This window comes from Pseudoliparis swirei, chromosome 18, assembly GCF_029220125.1.
Source record: "Pseudoliparis swirei isolate HS2019 ecotype Mariana Trench chromosome 18, NWPU_hadal_v1, whole genome shotgun sequence".
Classification (NCBI taxonomy): domain Eukaryota; kingdom Metazoa; phylum Chordata; class Actinopteri; order Perciformes; family Liparidae; genus Pseudoliparis; species Pseudoliparis swirei.
This window is the reverse complement of record NC_079405.1, coordinates 17,224,542-17,240,805: the sequence shown is the minus strand read 5'-3', so window position 1 is coordinate 17,240,805 and position 16,264 is coordinate 17,224,542. Positions and strand designations below refer to the sequence as shown.

Sequence of the window (16,264 nt, the reverse complement as noted above, 5' to 3'; positions counted from 1 at the left end):
TAAAGAACTTTATCACAATATTCTAATTTTCTGAGACAGTCCTGTATATACGGTTGTAATAGTAATGATGAAACATAGAGCAAAGTAGCACCTTGAGATTTAGTATCAATTAACTAAACTTGAGGTTTCCAACACACATTCATAGTAAAATCTCATTCAATTTCACATAAGTCACATTATGGCAAAAATGCTTTTTATTAACTCATATGTAAAACTAAATTCTTGAAAGAAATAAAAATCAGGAAATCATTACTGAACTAATTAGAACACACAGAAAAAGAACAACGGGATTGTTTAAGATCACATTTGTCACAGATGTATCAGTGATTGCGAAAAATTACAATATTTTACAATAATCTTGGACATCAAGAGTGAAATTGTATATTAGCTGTGTAGTTCACACAGACTTTTAGTCTGTAGCTCAGCCAACCTTTTTGTTGATAATGTCAACCTGTACAACTGCTTACGAAGATTTGTGAAACATTTACAATTATTATTATTAGTTATTCAAGTTTCTATATGTAGAAAAAACTCTCCATTTCTTATAAATAAAGTTATAAAATATTAAATTTCGTAGAATATCTGCTGGAATGAAAGACATTCTCAACAACCCGTCAGTTGGATGGCACATATTAAATTCCTGTCCTTGGTTTACTGCACAACCAATAGTTGGATCCCTGTGTGTACGAGGACTCGTTCAGGTCACCGTTTCCCCTGAGAGACACAGCGGAAACCAAGATTGGAGGCTGCGCTGTCCGGAGTGTTCTGGCTCCGGGCTGCACATCGGTATCTGTAACAGTAAGACTGAAGCAGGGGGAAATAATTCATTTTCTCAGCAATGGAAACAGCTTTGCTAAAGTATATACGTCAAAACTGACAGAAAACAATCACACAGCGACCATTGTAGTTCATCCACCACTATATTTATGATTTCTTCTTTTATCCTCCTACCTCTACACCTGTTTGTGCACATTCATTAAGGCTCACATGGTTTATTCATATTAACCAAACTACTAGAGCTTTGTGCCGAGGACTTATTTTACATGCAATTAGCCACATTCCCATGGCAACCAATGCTTGTGGAAGGCAGACCTGAATGGTGACGATAAGGTGGCTCAAATGGTGTTGGAGATAAAGTAAATGTACCGTATCAGGCAATGAATCAAACAGAGCCACAGAACAAGTAGCCAGGCCACTGAGTATGCACGAGCACAGAAACCACTTCCAGGGAGAAAAGAAGAGAGGTGGCATTGCCCCTTTGTAATCAAGAAATTGGAGCTCAATAGAGTCTTCTGATGCTGATGTCAGAGCCGTTGTTGACTGGATCCATTACTTGGTTTTCACAACCAGCTAAAACTACTTTTTTTGGACTGATCAGCTCACATCACAAAAGACTTCACTGGCCATACAATCTAACCACCCAGTGAGATATTCCAACAGTTTACATATGGAAGTAGACAATTTCTAAATGTCATGTTTCATAATCATGATGTTGATATGATTTCTACCTTGTGGCACATGTAAGAACCTCCCTTCTTCACCTTGTCGGTGCCCGATGGAGGACCTGTCTGAGAGAGAGAGAAGAGATCAGATATCAGGGCAAAAACTAAACCTCGACAACTCCAAAGCTTTGAGACATTGTGTTCTTACTGGGTTGTGTTGTTGTTCTGTGGTGTGATGCACAGTCCACCAGTCTGAGGTCCATTCCCACGCGTTCCCGGCCATGTCATACAGACCAAAAGCGTTGGCGGGAAATGACTTCACCTGTATTTGTGTTTGCCAGAATGAACAAGTCACTCTGAAGGGACTTTCCAAGAAATGACTGACTAAACAGATCATTTAGGGAGAGTTGGTCCCATCTGATTGTTCCATTGCCCAAAAAAGCATGTAACATTGGTGTTATTATAGTCAGTGAGGCATAAACGTCTCTGTAATTTCATCTAGCGCAAACAGAAAGAAATGAGCCTTGAAATTCCGCAACTTTCATTTCCAGCAGTTTATATAGTGGCATTGGCTTATGAGCATAGTCACCCAAATTGTCCCCAACCTGAATCATGATGCACCTTTAACACACCCAGAACTACGCCACCTCTCATTTTCTTACCGGTGAAGTTTGAATGTACCGGTCCTCTGCAGAGTTATGGTTGGGGAAATCCCCCTGCCAGAGGTTGGCAAAGTGTTGTCCTTTAGGGTTCAACTTGTTTCCCCAGGGGTAAAGTCTACATACAGGGGAAGTATGTTAGGAAATTGACATGTAACACACTGTATTCAAATCAATGCACATGCATAAGAACATTGCCATATTTTACACAATGAGTAAATATTGTACTTGTCTTTAAGGCCACCTCTGCAGGCGTACTCCCATTCGGCTTCTGTCGGAAGTCTCCCATTGGCCCAGGAGCAGTAGGCCACCGCATCCACCCAGGACACATGTAGAACAGGATGGTCCAGCCTACAACCAACAGGTTTAAAAGTTTAAATGTTGCATTTGGTTTATCAGTTTGCCAAAATAAAGAATTGACATAATAAAGAACAAGAACATCAAAATATACAGTCTTTGTTCCGAGTAGTTTGGCAACAGCAGTTTGAGTTTAACTGATCAAGTTTGTTTTGTCCAAATTGTCTTTTAAGACAAACAAAGGTTTCAAAAGTAGCATTTGGGGTTGTTGAGAATATTTACAGTCCACGTATAGTTCAGGCACAGAAGCCACCTAACTTCATCGGACAACATGTGCACACGCTTATCAGGAGCCAATCAGCCGATCAGCCGATCTGCAGCTTAAGTAGTATATTTGCTTGTTTGATTTTATATTTTTTTCAGTTTGATAAATATGTGTTGGATAAAGGTAAACTTGTTGGATGAATAAGTATTAATTAATATCCAAGTATGCTTTGTATGAAGTGTCTTTGCTGTCAATGTATAATTAGTGAGTGTTTAATGTGTGAACAAAACTATTATTATACATTGTACATAAGGAGAGTATGTTATGAGGTTTTAGACAAAATATGTTAACACATTTTAACAGGTGAAAATTGTATAAGTAGTGTCGTTCTACACGTCTGTGATGTTAGAGTCTGGACCCTCAGGGTGTCTCCAGTTGGCCCCTTTCACTGGTAGCCACCAGGGGGCGGCAGCAACCTAAAAACAAAGTGATATAAACAATGGTTACTTACTGACATTATGCTTCTTTCAACACACACACACACACACACACACACACACACACACACACACACACACACACACACACACACACACACACACACACACACACACACACACACACACACACACACACACACACACACACACACACACACACACACACACACACACACACACACACACTTCAGGGTTCATCTAGAATTGTCTTTGGCATAACTAATTGTAATTATACGACTGGTTTACAGTATTGCACACGGCGCCTTCTCAGCCACATGATTAGGCTGCACATGACAGCTGAGATGAAGCAGCAAGTTCCTTGATGTCTGGCTTTTGTCTGTGGGAGGCCTGTTGTCCTCAGGTCGATTACAACTAACCTGTGACCATTCTCAAGACTCTTAAACAGAACAGTTGTCTCGGTATCAAGACGAAGATAAAAATGTGTGTAACCACAGGCTGGCAGGTATTCCAGACAAAGCTTAATACACAAATATTACTCGAATGATGTTCACAGACATCATGGCGGGAGAGCCATAACAACATTTTTCTTTCTTTCTTTCTTACACATTACAAAGCGTCTTTCTTATCCTCACACAGCTCATCACACCCACCTAATGAAAAACTGGATGTTGTTTACCGCTCTAGATACATTTAGCAGTTTTCAGGAAGCATTCTGAAACGGTTCACTGAGGAATGTATATTATATTAGATTGTTTTTGTAGTTGTTTGGAAATAAATATAAAGCAGGAGCAACATACAAATGACAGACAGACCTGTGAACTTCTCCTCCTGGACTCTAACAATGCTTCACCCTGGTGCGCCATAAAGAAGTGGGTTGTACCGGTATGGCGACAGTTGAATATGTATACTTACTGCTTGGGTGATTTGGTTTTTCACACTTTCGCTCAAAATCCCCTCGAATACAAACGAGTCTCCAAATTTCTCCGCCTGAAAGCACAAAGTCAAACATGTTTTGAGCAATGATGCCTGTTAACTGTTTGACACTAAAATAACCGCTGCTACAGATTAGTTTTCATACATATTGATTGAATTGTTTAAATTAATTTTGAATGAATCAAACCAGCTTGTGGTTTAATCTTCAGATACACACCTCAGTAACGTATCCTGTGCCATTGACAAAGATCTGGAACTGTTGGTTAGTGACTTCCTGGATGTCCATGGAGAAGGCGTCAACGTGCACCAGCCGCTGAGGTCCCTCCCCGTCTGCAGGGATGCCGGGATCGTCTGTTCCCATCAGGAACTGTCCTCCAGAAATCAGCACCATCTGTATGGAAGAAATATACTTTTGATTCCCTTCACTTGACTTTTATCTTGAGGAGAAAAGTAGTTCTATCAGTCTCTTAAGTCTGAAGGAGAATACATGGATTTTTTTTTTTTAAAGCCTGGAAACGTAATCTATTCCAGGTGCAAATATAGATTTGGGAGTATACTTAGAGATTTGTTTAAATCAAGAGAGTTTCCGAGGGTAGAAAGCTAATAGATGAATGCATCACTATGATCATTACTGCGAGAATGATAATATGACTATTGATTATTATTCCTATGCAATTCTTAAAAAGGTGTTTTTACTGTGAGTTGTTGTTTATTATTGTAATTACTGTTAGTACACTGGGAAAGGAAAATACATTCATAGTAATATGTGCTAAAGTAATTTGGTGTATGAGTTATCCATTGCATTTAAATGTTCATTATTATTATTAATAGGTATAGTTAAGTTAGTCAGTGTACAGAAGCTAACAGTGGTAGAGTAGAAGAAGCTCACAGTATACTTGAGTTCATGTATGCATGCGATAGAGAGCGCTTCTGACTGCAACTGAATTCTCATATTTCCAACAGTAATGAAATGAGTTGGAACATAGTGTGTCATTCCTGCCTGTGAAACAATTGCACAAGTTGTACCAGAACCAGCCGATGACCATAACCTTCTCTAACGAAAGCCAAAAAACTATCAGATTTGTAGCATAAAGCCTGTTGTCCTTTCTTCAAGGCCATTGGAACCACCGTGGTAATCGGCTCGCTGTGGGACTGATACAAAAGTGAACTTGTATTGAAAGTTCGTTATGTTCGTATGATGTTATCTTTTCAGGAAATCAGATCAACCTTTTTTTCTCAAGTTGAATGTTCTTTTCTTCTCATGTGTTCTGAAACAATGACCGGGCATTAATTAGTTATGATAAATTATAATATATTTCAGCAGAATCATATCATTGTGAAGTCATATAAAGAGATATTGTGAGACACAATTGTGCTGTCTAAATTAATGGCAACACATACATACAGTACCAACTAACATTTCTTAGAAACTGATTTAATAAGAATGCTGCTTATAGGAACACCCCAGTGTTGTTAACTCAAGCTATTGGTTCAATACGATTACTCTACTACTAATTCTGTATTTGTGTACATGCATGTAAACAGTCAGTAATCAGCTGGTAATATTGATTTCTTTCTATAATTTTCCTTTAATATTACATTTATGTTAATTATATATTTTTCTTTATTGATAAAGAAATAAAACACATTCATACTTAGTATTTTAAACTTGTCAAGTATTTAAATCATACTGGAGTGAACACAAATACGTTATACTGTGTAGTTATTCCATACAGAATATTGAATTACGATGTGCTAAACGTGCTAGTGATATGCCTCGTGATGGCCATGATACCTTGCCCTATCTGAAAGGTTGTCCTTCTCCATCTATACCTTATCTTTCAGTGGAGATTTAATGAATATAGAATAGCATTTCAGGATTCCCTGGTAGTCCATTTAGAGTGTTAGTCTCAGAGGGCCTTGTTGTCTACTCCAGTGGTTCTCAACCTTTTGTTCGGTCATGTACGCCAATGTGAATTGTATTTCAGCCATATCCCCTAACCAGCACAAAGCATTGTTCGTTGAAAAAAGAAAAAAATTAATACACAACGCTGTGCAATTAATGTCTGATTTAATATAGAATAAATACAATTCAGTTTATGAACTAACACTAATATTGTATTGAATATTTATTAAATAACTATTTTTAAAGATTTTTAAATGGATGTTAATAGTATATATATATATATATTATTTTGTATTTATCTCACATACCCCCCCCCCCCCCACCTGAAGTGCCTTCCCCACCCCCATTTGAGAGCCACTAGTCTACTCTACTGTGAACAGTCCAACAAAGTAATAATAATAAAAGAAGCAGGCCAGAGATGGATTACCGGACTCTGCGTGCTCTTCTCCTCTCCCCGAGCCTCTGGCAGCCTTTCCCTCGCGCCTCTCGAGTATTTGTGAGCAGGGTCTGCGGACACGGTGCTGTCCTCCACACGTACGGGGGTCTCCTCAACACGCTCCAAAGCAGCGTCCCTCTTCAACTTCTCGCAGCCGCAGCTCGCTGCTGCCCGCGGGGCGGCGGGCTCTGCCTGAGCCGCGCATGAGTCCTGAATGTGCAACACAGTGTTCACACAAGTGAAGAGGAAACACACCGCGAGACAGCGCACCATTCTTGCAGGTCGCGACTCAGGACCCGCTCATGTTGTTGATACTCTCTCACTTCCGCAAAGTCACGTGGTCAGTCAGGTGGGTGCAATGTAACTCTTTCCTGCCCGAAGGGAATATTGACTGTTATAGTTTATATTAAATAATAGTGTTAGAGTACAAATTATGTTCGAGGATTTTAAAACACAGCGGGTGCCTGTTTTAATGCAAATCAAATCACTTCCTTTAAAATAGCATTACAATAATTGTTCAAACTAAACTAGTAAATCAAGTGGTGTTTGTTTGAACGTTTACATAAAATAAGAGGCAGTTTTCTTTCGCCCCGTAAAAAGCCCAGGCTCCACGGTGTGAGTGAGAACACCTCCCAGAGTCCCCTGCTGGTGGGATGCGACCACATGGACATTATTTCCCAGCTATCAACACTCCGGCCGCCTGAGAAGAAGTGGCAGCGAGCCAGTGTGCCTCCTGCCCCAGTGAGCACGGCGCCCAGCAGCGACAGGCGCGGAAAGGTGAACGAGTTGACGTAAATAACGAGATCGTTACAGTGGCTGCCGGCTGGATCTGCCCCTCGGCACGGCGGGGACGAGGAGCGCCTCGGGCATGCTGTCCTAGCGGGTCCAGAGAAAGCCGAACACCCGAGCGCTTACCACGACCGAGGTACAGTTCAAAGTTTTACCATCCTCTCTTCCGATCTCCTCTCGTCGCGGAGAAAACACACATATGTTTTGAGTTCGCTCTCCTTAAATGCTTAACACGATGCTCACATCTCCTGTGGGATATGTCGTCGTTCACGCAACAGACCGAAAACCATCAAGGAAACGAGTCTGGTGATAATTTCGCATGACTGAGAAACTGTGTGATTGCGGAATCCATTGACAGCCCACCATTGGACGAGTTTGCTGAAGTTTCATGGGCGGTTTATGGGTCACATACACAGACGCGTGAGGAAGATGCACACTTCTGTGTAATAGTTGACCATTCCGTGATGTATGCCATTATTTAGGGCGTGCAATAAAGGGCTGTCAGCCACCCCCACCAATAGTTAAAAAGAAGAAGAAATAATCAGTATCGCCCTCAGGGAGAGGCAGAGCCTCAAGGAGAAGCAGATCACTTGAGTGTCCTGGGCCTGCAGTGGCCACAGATCCGCTTCAGCGCCGATGACCTGTTGCAGGTGCACAGAACTGGTGGCTCAGCTCCTACTCGTTAACTGTCCATCCCTTTGCTCCACATCACACACGGGTAACCGTGGCATCAGAGAATTTCCCTGCAGCTTCTATGCAAATGCTCGTCGGCAGAGACTGTACCAGTGTTGTCTCGCTCTGTCAGGGAAGCCTTTCTTTTTAACATCCTACTGCCACCTTCACTGGTAACAGTAGCCACATGGATGTGTCTGTGTGTGCATATTCTGCAAACGCAAACTGAAAGTAGTCGCATGTGCATCCTCATTAATGATGAGAATCCACGATGGTGTTGCATATCTGCAGCTCGTCCAGAATGCAGCAGCTCGACTGGTCTTCAGCCTCCCGAAGTTCACCCACACCACTCCGCTCCTCTGAGCTTTCCACTGGTTACCGGTGGGGTGGCTGCTCGCATCCGCTTCAAAACACTGGTTCTGGCGTACCGTGCTCTGAACGGATCGGGCCCCGTCTACATCCGGGATATGGTCACACCGTACACCCCGGCATGTTCGCTCCGCTCGGCAACAGCCAACCGGCTTGTGACTCCTCCACCTCGAGCTAATCACTCTACATCCAGACTGTTTGCTGTCCTGGCTCCTCAGTGGTGGAACGAGCTCCCCACTGACATCAGGACAGCAGAAAGTCTCTACATCTTCCGTCGGAGACTGAAAACACACCTTTCCCGACTATATCTGGTTTAAAACACAGATTTGCACTTCAGTGGCACTTAAATAGCACTTACTTATGGTACTTTTGTAGTTCGACTATGCTGAGGAAATGTTACTTCCTGTATTCTTGTTGTTCTTAGTTTGTACTCTAGGTTGAAATGCACTTATTGTAAGTCGCTTTGGATAAAAGCGTCTGCTAAATGACATGTAATGTAATGTAAAAGCTGAATTAATGTAATTGTAGGTAATTATCACAAAGATGACAGATAATATCTTCACTGAATTCAAAACAAGGATGCTTCTGCTGCTTTTATGACTTTATTTGTGATGCGAGCATGTCTGACGTTGGGTCTAATGACTAATTTGTCCTTCTTTCCTCTGCTATAGTTGTTCCCTGTGTGTTGTGTGTCAAACATGTCAGACAAGATGTCCAGCTTCCTACACATCGGGGACATCTGCTCCATGTATGCAGAAGGATCCACCAATGGCTTCATCAGCACCCTGGGGTATGTCCATTCTCGCTGGCCGAACATTGTGTGTGTGTGTGTGGGCCCATTTCACACTTTTCTCTGCTCAACTGCAAGCTGAGCACTATTCGGAAGGATGGAAGTCACACCAGTAGCAGTGACTGTTCGCCTTTTTTAAAAGTCTGATTTCGTGAAAATAAATTGTTGGTGCCATCAGAAACAGCATTTCCCTTGGTGTGTGTGTGTCTGTGTGCGTGCGTGTGTGTGCCTGTGTGCGTGTGTACGTGTGTGTGCGCCTGTGTCGGTGACACAATGGGATTAAGTAGGTAAGGAGAGATAAATGGATGTAAGTTTGCATTTCATCCCACAGAAGAAAGCTGTGGAAACAGTGGGAGGCCTTTGAATAGGTGCTTTGGCCATGGCTGACCACGCCACTGATAGTGTTTGGAGAAAAGGAAATACAGGGGCAGAAAATGCCCAGTTAATAATAAAGTGGGTGTATGTTTAAGAGGGTGGGCAGGAGTGGGTGTGCAGGGCAGTTTTGGAGGAAAACAACCCGAGTGGTGCTGCATAGAATATTTAACACTAATGGTAAAACTTATTTTACAAGCCACCCACACAGTCGCATCAATGTTGTTGTGTTGTGCATTAATTCTACATCATTTGGAACATAATCAAAGCAGTTCTGACACATTAATCACAAACGCCATCTTTAGAGATGGCTTGGAGCGTTAGTATCTTGGTCTTAAGATATTACATGATGATTCACACTTGTTGCACTTCCTCTTCTATTGTGAATGTTAAGAGAAAGTTTGCATGAATGTATTGCTGAAATTCATTATATTATATGAACGTGCCGTATATTATGTTGAGCATCACTCATGCTATCAGGACTCCGCTCAGTATCCATGAATCCTGTCTTCTCATGATGTATGGAATGACCTCCAGCAAAAACACGATGGAGACAATGTGACCTGTCACGAGTTCCTGTGCGTCGCACGTACACACACACACACACACACACACACAACACGCACAAACAAGCACATGTATCTACAAAACTGTTATGAACGTTCTCGACGCACAACCACCAAGTCGGCAGCATTCTCGCTCCTGGAAGAATAAATCATATTAAGAAGAAACTAAACTCTTTTGGCATTATAACTTCTTCAGGTGAGCAGGATTCCCAGCTCCTCTTACCTCACTGGAGAGGTCGGCAAATTATCTGGTGAAGGTGTAACTCGTGGTATTACTTGCTGGATTAGAAATGAAGTGAATAGTCCACACATGCAGTTGACCGCACACACATACTGTATGATTTGTTCTGAACACTCCTGGATATTTTCTCTCTCTTTATCGAAGTCTGCAGCCTTGTTCCTTGAGGTGTATAGACTGGAGCAGTCGACAGGTCTGTTTGGACAACTGCAGACATTCCCCGGGAAAAGGCCTCAAATGGATGTGGGATTTGGCCTGTGTCCAGCCAAGTGTTATTCTAAGCCAGTAAAAATCAAATTTGTCACCAGAAATTCTAATCCAGAACGATTTTGTTACTGTGTGGAGCCGCAATGGAGTATTTATTCAGCAGCAATGTAAGAGGTCTCAGTATAAATAGGAAACACGAGTCAACTTTTGAACATGCAGAAGCTTTTGTTGGGATACTTCACATACCAAAGTAAAATAACAGTCTCAAAATTATTAAAAACAGGTTGGATTAATTATATTTGTCTCATTTTGTTATCTGCTCGAGAGTAAATGACAAAAACATCATAACTTGCAACTCTACTCTATTATGAAAACCTGTCAATTGACTGTGACATCAGTGACTATATATATATATATATATATATATATATAGATAGATACTTAAACTACTTAGTATGTTAACAATATGGTAAATAATATGCTCAGATATTGATATTAATGGTGTTATGTGTTCCTATCCATAGCTTGGTGGATGACCGCTGTGTCGTGCAACCTGACGCGGGAGACCTTAACAACCCTCCAAAGAAGTTCCGAGGTAAGAAGAGTTGTCTCTCCTCATCCTCCTGAGGCGGACGTCATCAGACTAACTGCTGTCTGTTTATACTGCTGCTCTGTGTTGAATGTGTTATGCTGTGTTTCTTTGGTGATCACAATATTTGAACCACAATATGTGCATGCTTATGCGTCCACTCATGTCCTCATAGCTGTGTGTGCACACTTGGCTTGTGGAGGTAGAGGCTGACAAAGAATCTCCTCGGATGTTGATTTGTTGGAAAACGACAGGCTTGAAAAGCTGCTTTTCAAACAAAAGCCTTGAGATGCCTCTTTGGGTGAACCCGCTATTATTAGCTCCCATACAGGAAGTGGAACTCATGACCCTCAGTTCTCAGGCTGGAGGTTTATGTCCCTGTGGGGAGGCCTGGCTCGACATTAAACAGAGGATATCAGGGTATTGAAGGCTTGTGTGGTATATCTTATAGTACAAAATATAAAAACTGCATTTTTTTCTTGGTCACTGCTAAATATTGTAATCCAAAAATGCAAGGTTATCGGACTTTTAGTGGGTTCATTTAGTCTAACAGATAAAGAACAAATGTATGACCAAATTTGTTTTTTATTGGCTGTGGATCTGTCAAATCCATTTGACTTTGCGATGTCAAGCAACTTGACTTTAAAGTGTTGTATCAGTTTGACTTTGAAGCTTGTTGGAGAGTGAGCATTCCACACACACATGCTCACGCATTGCATTTAGGAAGCTATCTTACTGTCTCTAGACTAGAGTATAAAGATATCACCGTAGTTAGAAAGCTGAAAGCTTTGATCCGACCAGTGTGCAACACCGGCTGCTGAATGAAACCTCCCGCAGCAACGACAAGGACCAGTCTGCTACTGCTGTGTGTAATTCTGTCACCTGTCGAGTGTATTCCATGGACTTGGACCAAGAGGTGGAATAAGTGTGCACATAATGGAAGCAGTGGCTCTGCTTTTCCAACATCTCTCTTTCCATCCAAACTAGCATAAACGGCTTCAGTGTGCAGTCATTGTGTTTGTCTGTCTCTGCTGTCAAAGGGCTCTGAAACCATAAGATGCACATTAACTCAATAATATAGCTGGACTTTGACAGCATGTTTTCATTTACTTTATGGGACTAGAGGAAGTATGTATCATGCACTATCCAAACTGTTTGTAGATTGAACTACACAGGGCTCTATTGTATGACTCATTTCAGCAGTAAACATGTGTGTTCTGAGTGAGCTGCCTATTGGCTCACTTATGCAGGAAGGGTTTCGCTAATCACGTTGTCTCCTTTAATCTTTCATCCTCCCACACTCCGTGTTCTCTCGCCTCAGTTAATAAAACTCATCACAAGGTATGGTTCACTCAAAGGAGAAGTCCTGTTCTTAATCGGACCCACTGCAGTGCACTAAATATCTTTAAATTATGGCAGGATATTGGAGATCTGTTGTAGACGTTTCGACTTGCTGTTTTTATTTGAGGTGATTTTCAATATTTAGGCAACAAATAAACACAGCAATTACATTGTGGCTAAAGTGGTGTGTTCAAGAGCTTTATTTGAAAACGTAGCAGCATGTCTCTACAACACGTTGGGAAAACCTTCACAGTGTCAGCTGATCTTGACTAGAAGAGGTCTTCATGTCACTGTGAGGCCCCTGGATGTCTACCAGATATACATATGGGTACTATAGGATCATATGGACAAAGACAGCTAGAAGAGCCATATAGACAGGTATGGAATAGAGATTGACATTTTTAGGGACAGTAACAAGCTCCTTTATTTTACACATATATGGCAGTATACATATCACGAGGAGGACTAATTGGCATGTACAACTTATTGTGAAATTTCTGCGGCTCTGAATGAGCTTCATCAAGTTTGAAAGAAGTAATACTTGATGATTGCATCAGCGTTATCTCAGCCTGGACCTGGAGACTGCAAAATGTCAAACGGAAGTTCTGCAACACAAGAAGTGTGATTTTATGAAGTCACACAACTGATTTGTGACTACTCTCTCAAGGATCTTAGAGAGGAAGGGGAGGTTAGAGATCGGTCTGTAGTTAGCCAACACCTCTGGATCCGGAGTGGGCTTCTTCAGGAGAGACACATTGACAATATCTAATAGAGAGCTGCCAATTCATGGCAAAACGTCTTTAAGCAGCCTCGTCGGGAGACGGGTAGATGGTTTAGAAGTAGAAACCGTGGATTATGAATTCAGTATTTGCCTTACAGACTTCAACTTGCCACAGATGTCTAAAACATATCTACAACCAAACATAAAAACAGGGGTCTCCTTGTTTGAACTTCTGAAAACACAGTCTGGCTAAGTGTACTTGCATATCTGTATTTTCTCTCAAACTTCTTTGAGAACTTCTAATTTGAGTCATCAGGGTGTCCTCTCGCAGAGCAAACAGTCATATTTTTCATCCTCATTCGGGACGCCTCCTCTGATGTTAGAGAGGGACGCTATGAGGGCACAAGGCCGGACTAGCCATGTCCACATGTAAGGCCTCACACTGTCATTGCTGAGGTATGCATAACATTTCCTCCGAATGTAAACGCAAGCACCCTCCGTAAAATCACACTGTCATGTCGCCTGTATGCATATGCTGAGACATCAGGGGCCGAGCTTTGTATTGCTCTCGGACAGTATTTGAAATGTAAACACACACACACACACACACACACACACACACACACACACACACACACACACACACACACACACTCAGATAGGGTAAACTAAAGAATGCTCTTTTTATTAGTTGTTTAAAATAATCCTCTTTTGGATTATTTGTATATGTTTGGCATACCATATCTAATTGAAGTTGCGGATGGTGGCAGCTCTTTTGGTTGTCATAAAGTAAAAATAGTATTTTTTTTATTTGTATAGTGCTTCAAAAGGAACCCAAATGGACTTTACATGGTCAAAAACTAAATAATAAAAGCTGATGAAAGTTGACGATTTTGGTGAAAGTGCCGTACAGGATGCTCTTGCAGTAGTTCAGTGAAGAGGCGATGAAGGCCTGGATGAGTGTTTCTGTGGCTAAAGAGGAGAGGGAGGGGCGTAGATGTTTTTAAGATGAAAGAAGGGGTTTCTTTGTGATGTGCTTGGCGTGTGGCGTTCAAGGGAGAGGGTTTGATCAAAGATTACACCAAGGTTACAGATGTGTGTGCAACAGAGGTGCCATTGATAAATCAAAGACAAACATTATAGGTATGCATATACAACATCTTAAAGGGAACAAACAATTAAACCTCATAAACCCCAACAAACCTCCTTTACTCCTCTGTTGTCAGCCCAAACCGCTGTTGCAGACTAGTTTGGTTGTTCATCTGAGATGAACACCAGGAGCAGTTCTGTCTTTAGTCCCTTCCTCTACGAATAACCACATCTATTGCTTTCCTGTCTATTAAGAGAGAAGAGGTATTGCAGGAAACAGGGAAGCTGTTTTCAGTAGACCCATTTATTGTCTTTGATGTACCACATGGTGATTAGTTGCTTCCTCTATAATATCTCCAACAGGATGAGAACATTTGAGTGAGCAGCAGTTTATACAAGCCGGATCATTGAGGATATTGTTGATTTAACAAGGAATAGAAGAAGCATTATGCAATGTGTTTCTCTCGGTCTCTGGACAGACTGATGCTGTCTAATTACTGAAGATTATCTCTTATCTCTTACAGCAGTAACAGCAGCCTCCCTGCCCGTGTTTGAACAATGGTGACTTCTTCGTAACATGTCAGGATTTTTGTGCCACTGTGGATGAGATGAATATTTGAATTTCAGCATCTTTACTTGTTGTGCACTCGATACCGTGACCTGATAAACTTGTGTACTATTGTGATTGATCCAGCCCTGTGATGTCACACAGAGGACCTACTTGAGAGTTGTTTGAAGATGTGTGTTGTTGTTCCTCTTATCGGATTGTTATATGCTCTAATACAAACTGCCCACCAGGTTCAGTAAGTCATCTTTGTTGACCTGACATCGTCTCAGTAATTTTTGTGGTCGCCCCGGCTACAAGCATCTTCCTCCAGATAGTCTTAAATCTGGTGAAGTTTATCAGGGACAGCAGGATTTCCTTTATTAGCTTTTGTTGAAAGAGCTAGTGTTGGTGATCTCTTTGAGTCGTCGGCAGGCCTTCTGCAAGACCACTAAAAGCAGTATTGCATGCATACCACTGAAATACAGGAGAGACGAGGTCTACAAACTCATTTAAAACTTCATCCAAATGCATCTTAACACGTTTAAGTAAAGCTTGCTTGTATATTATTATTTTACCTATTTGTATCTCGCTCAATTACCCTGTTAAACATGATATACCATGTCTGGACACATGCACTGGACACACAAGGTCTCATACACCACTGAAAGGTCCATTATCAGCGTATGTTCACGCAAAGCTCCCCATTTCACTCCTGTCATTCATGTATTGGACCATGATTGGCTTCTAAACTAGTTATGATGTCACAAATCATGCCTTTATGTACACGTCTTAAACTCAGATTTAGGTTGAGGACATGGAGACGATGTGAAAAGAACCTTTTTGGGTCATATTCAGCACAGTGAAGCAATGATTACATTTTAGTTGTGATGTAATGAATGTTCTATAATATATATTATAGGGCTTGTTGTTTACTGTCTCAGCTGACACATTATGAAAAAATAAACCGTTACTGTGACGTGTTGCTCAATAAGATGTTCACACTTGCCATGCATGTAATCGGCACTAAGCTTGACGGCTGCATCTAACACCATCTTTCACAGGTCACAGTCATTATTCTGAAGCCAGCAGTGTGTGAGCGAGGGAGCAATGTGTTGTTTTAAGAAGGATAATTATTGTGAAGACATGAGAGCTTTTTTAACTCTCACACTTAATTGTGCGATCATTATGAAACTCTTTTTATGTGACTCTGCATTCAAATATTCTACATTGTGACCACTAATGAATCAAACTCCTGCCTGATAGTCATGCATAACTTACTGTACGTCCCTTTGGCTTCATGTGTGCTGAGCACAGGGGCCGACACAGAGGAATGATCGCGCTGTAGTTGGAGAATTGAGACTGTTTCAAGTAAATGACTGAAAAGCTGACATGACTAGAGACTTGAAGGTCCAAAGTTTACAATGAAACGGCAAGAAAAAATAAAATGTCTGTCCACAGCGACACACTTAGTTTAGCAAAGAACCACCCATGAACAGCTAATTCCCATTTTATTCATTTGGCTTTTTGAATGCAACCTTATGAGATACAAATAAGATGCAACCTTATAAGTGTGCT

The 16,264-nt window shown here is 41.4% G+C and overlaps 3 protein-coding genes across 7 annotated transcripts in view; 2 read left to right on the top strand and 1 right to left on the bottom strand.

Annotated features, from left to right (window-relative positions):
• Positions 1 to 16,264, top strand: part of si:dkey-28n18.9 (sorting nexin-6) — a 72,607-nt gene that overhangs the window by 45,425 nt on the left and 10,918 nt on the right. The gene's annotated exons all lie outside the window — the stretch shown is intronic.
• sumf1 (sulfatase modifying factor 1) lies at positions 177 to 6,710 on the bottom strand. Of its 2 annotated transcripts, none has more exons than XM_056437852.1 (9): positions 6,391 to 6,710; positions 4,275 to 4,448; positions 4,037 to 4,111; positions 3,057 to 3,139; positions 2,330 to 2,452; positions 2,105 to 2,219; positions 1,651 to 1,764; positions 1,509 to 1,568; positions 177 to 804 (listed from the first exon to the last, which is right to left on the bottom strand). In XM_056437852.1, exons 1-9 carry the CDS (start codon positions 6,670 to 6,672, stop codon positions 703 to 705), a joined length of 1,128 nt encoding a protein of 375 aa, XP_056293827.1. In that variant the 5' UTR covers positions 6,673 to 6,710; the 3' UTR covers positions 177 to 702. The 2 variants fall into 2 exon arrangements, with proteins under 2 accessions (XP_056293827.1, XP_056293829.1); XM_056437854.1 differs by having other exon boundaries at positions 2,346 to 2,452; positions 3,059 to 3,139.
• LOC130208604 (inositol 1,4,5-trisphosphate receptor type 1) overlaps positions 7,097 to 16,264 on the top strand; it is a 64,895-nt gene continuing 55,727 nt past the window's right edge. For all 4 annotated transcript variants that reach the window (XM_056437841.1, XM_056437839.1, XM_056437843.1 and 1 more), the window contains exons 1-3: positions 7,097 to 7,324; positions 8,901 to 9,019; positions 10,927 to 10,997. In XM_056437841.1, the coding sequence (XP_056293816.1) occupies positions 8,928 to 9,019; positions 10,927 to 10,997 (163 nt within the window). In that variant the 5' untranslated portion in view covers positions 7,097 to 7,324; positions 8,901 to 8,927. The remainder of the gene's footprint in view (positions 7,325 to 8,900; positions 9,020 to 10,926; positions 10,998 to 16,264) is intronic.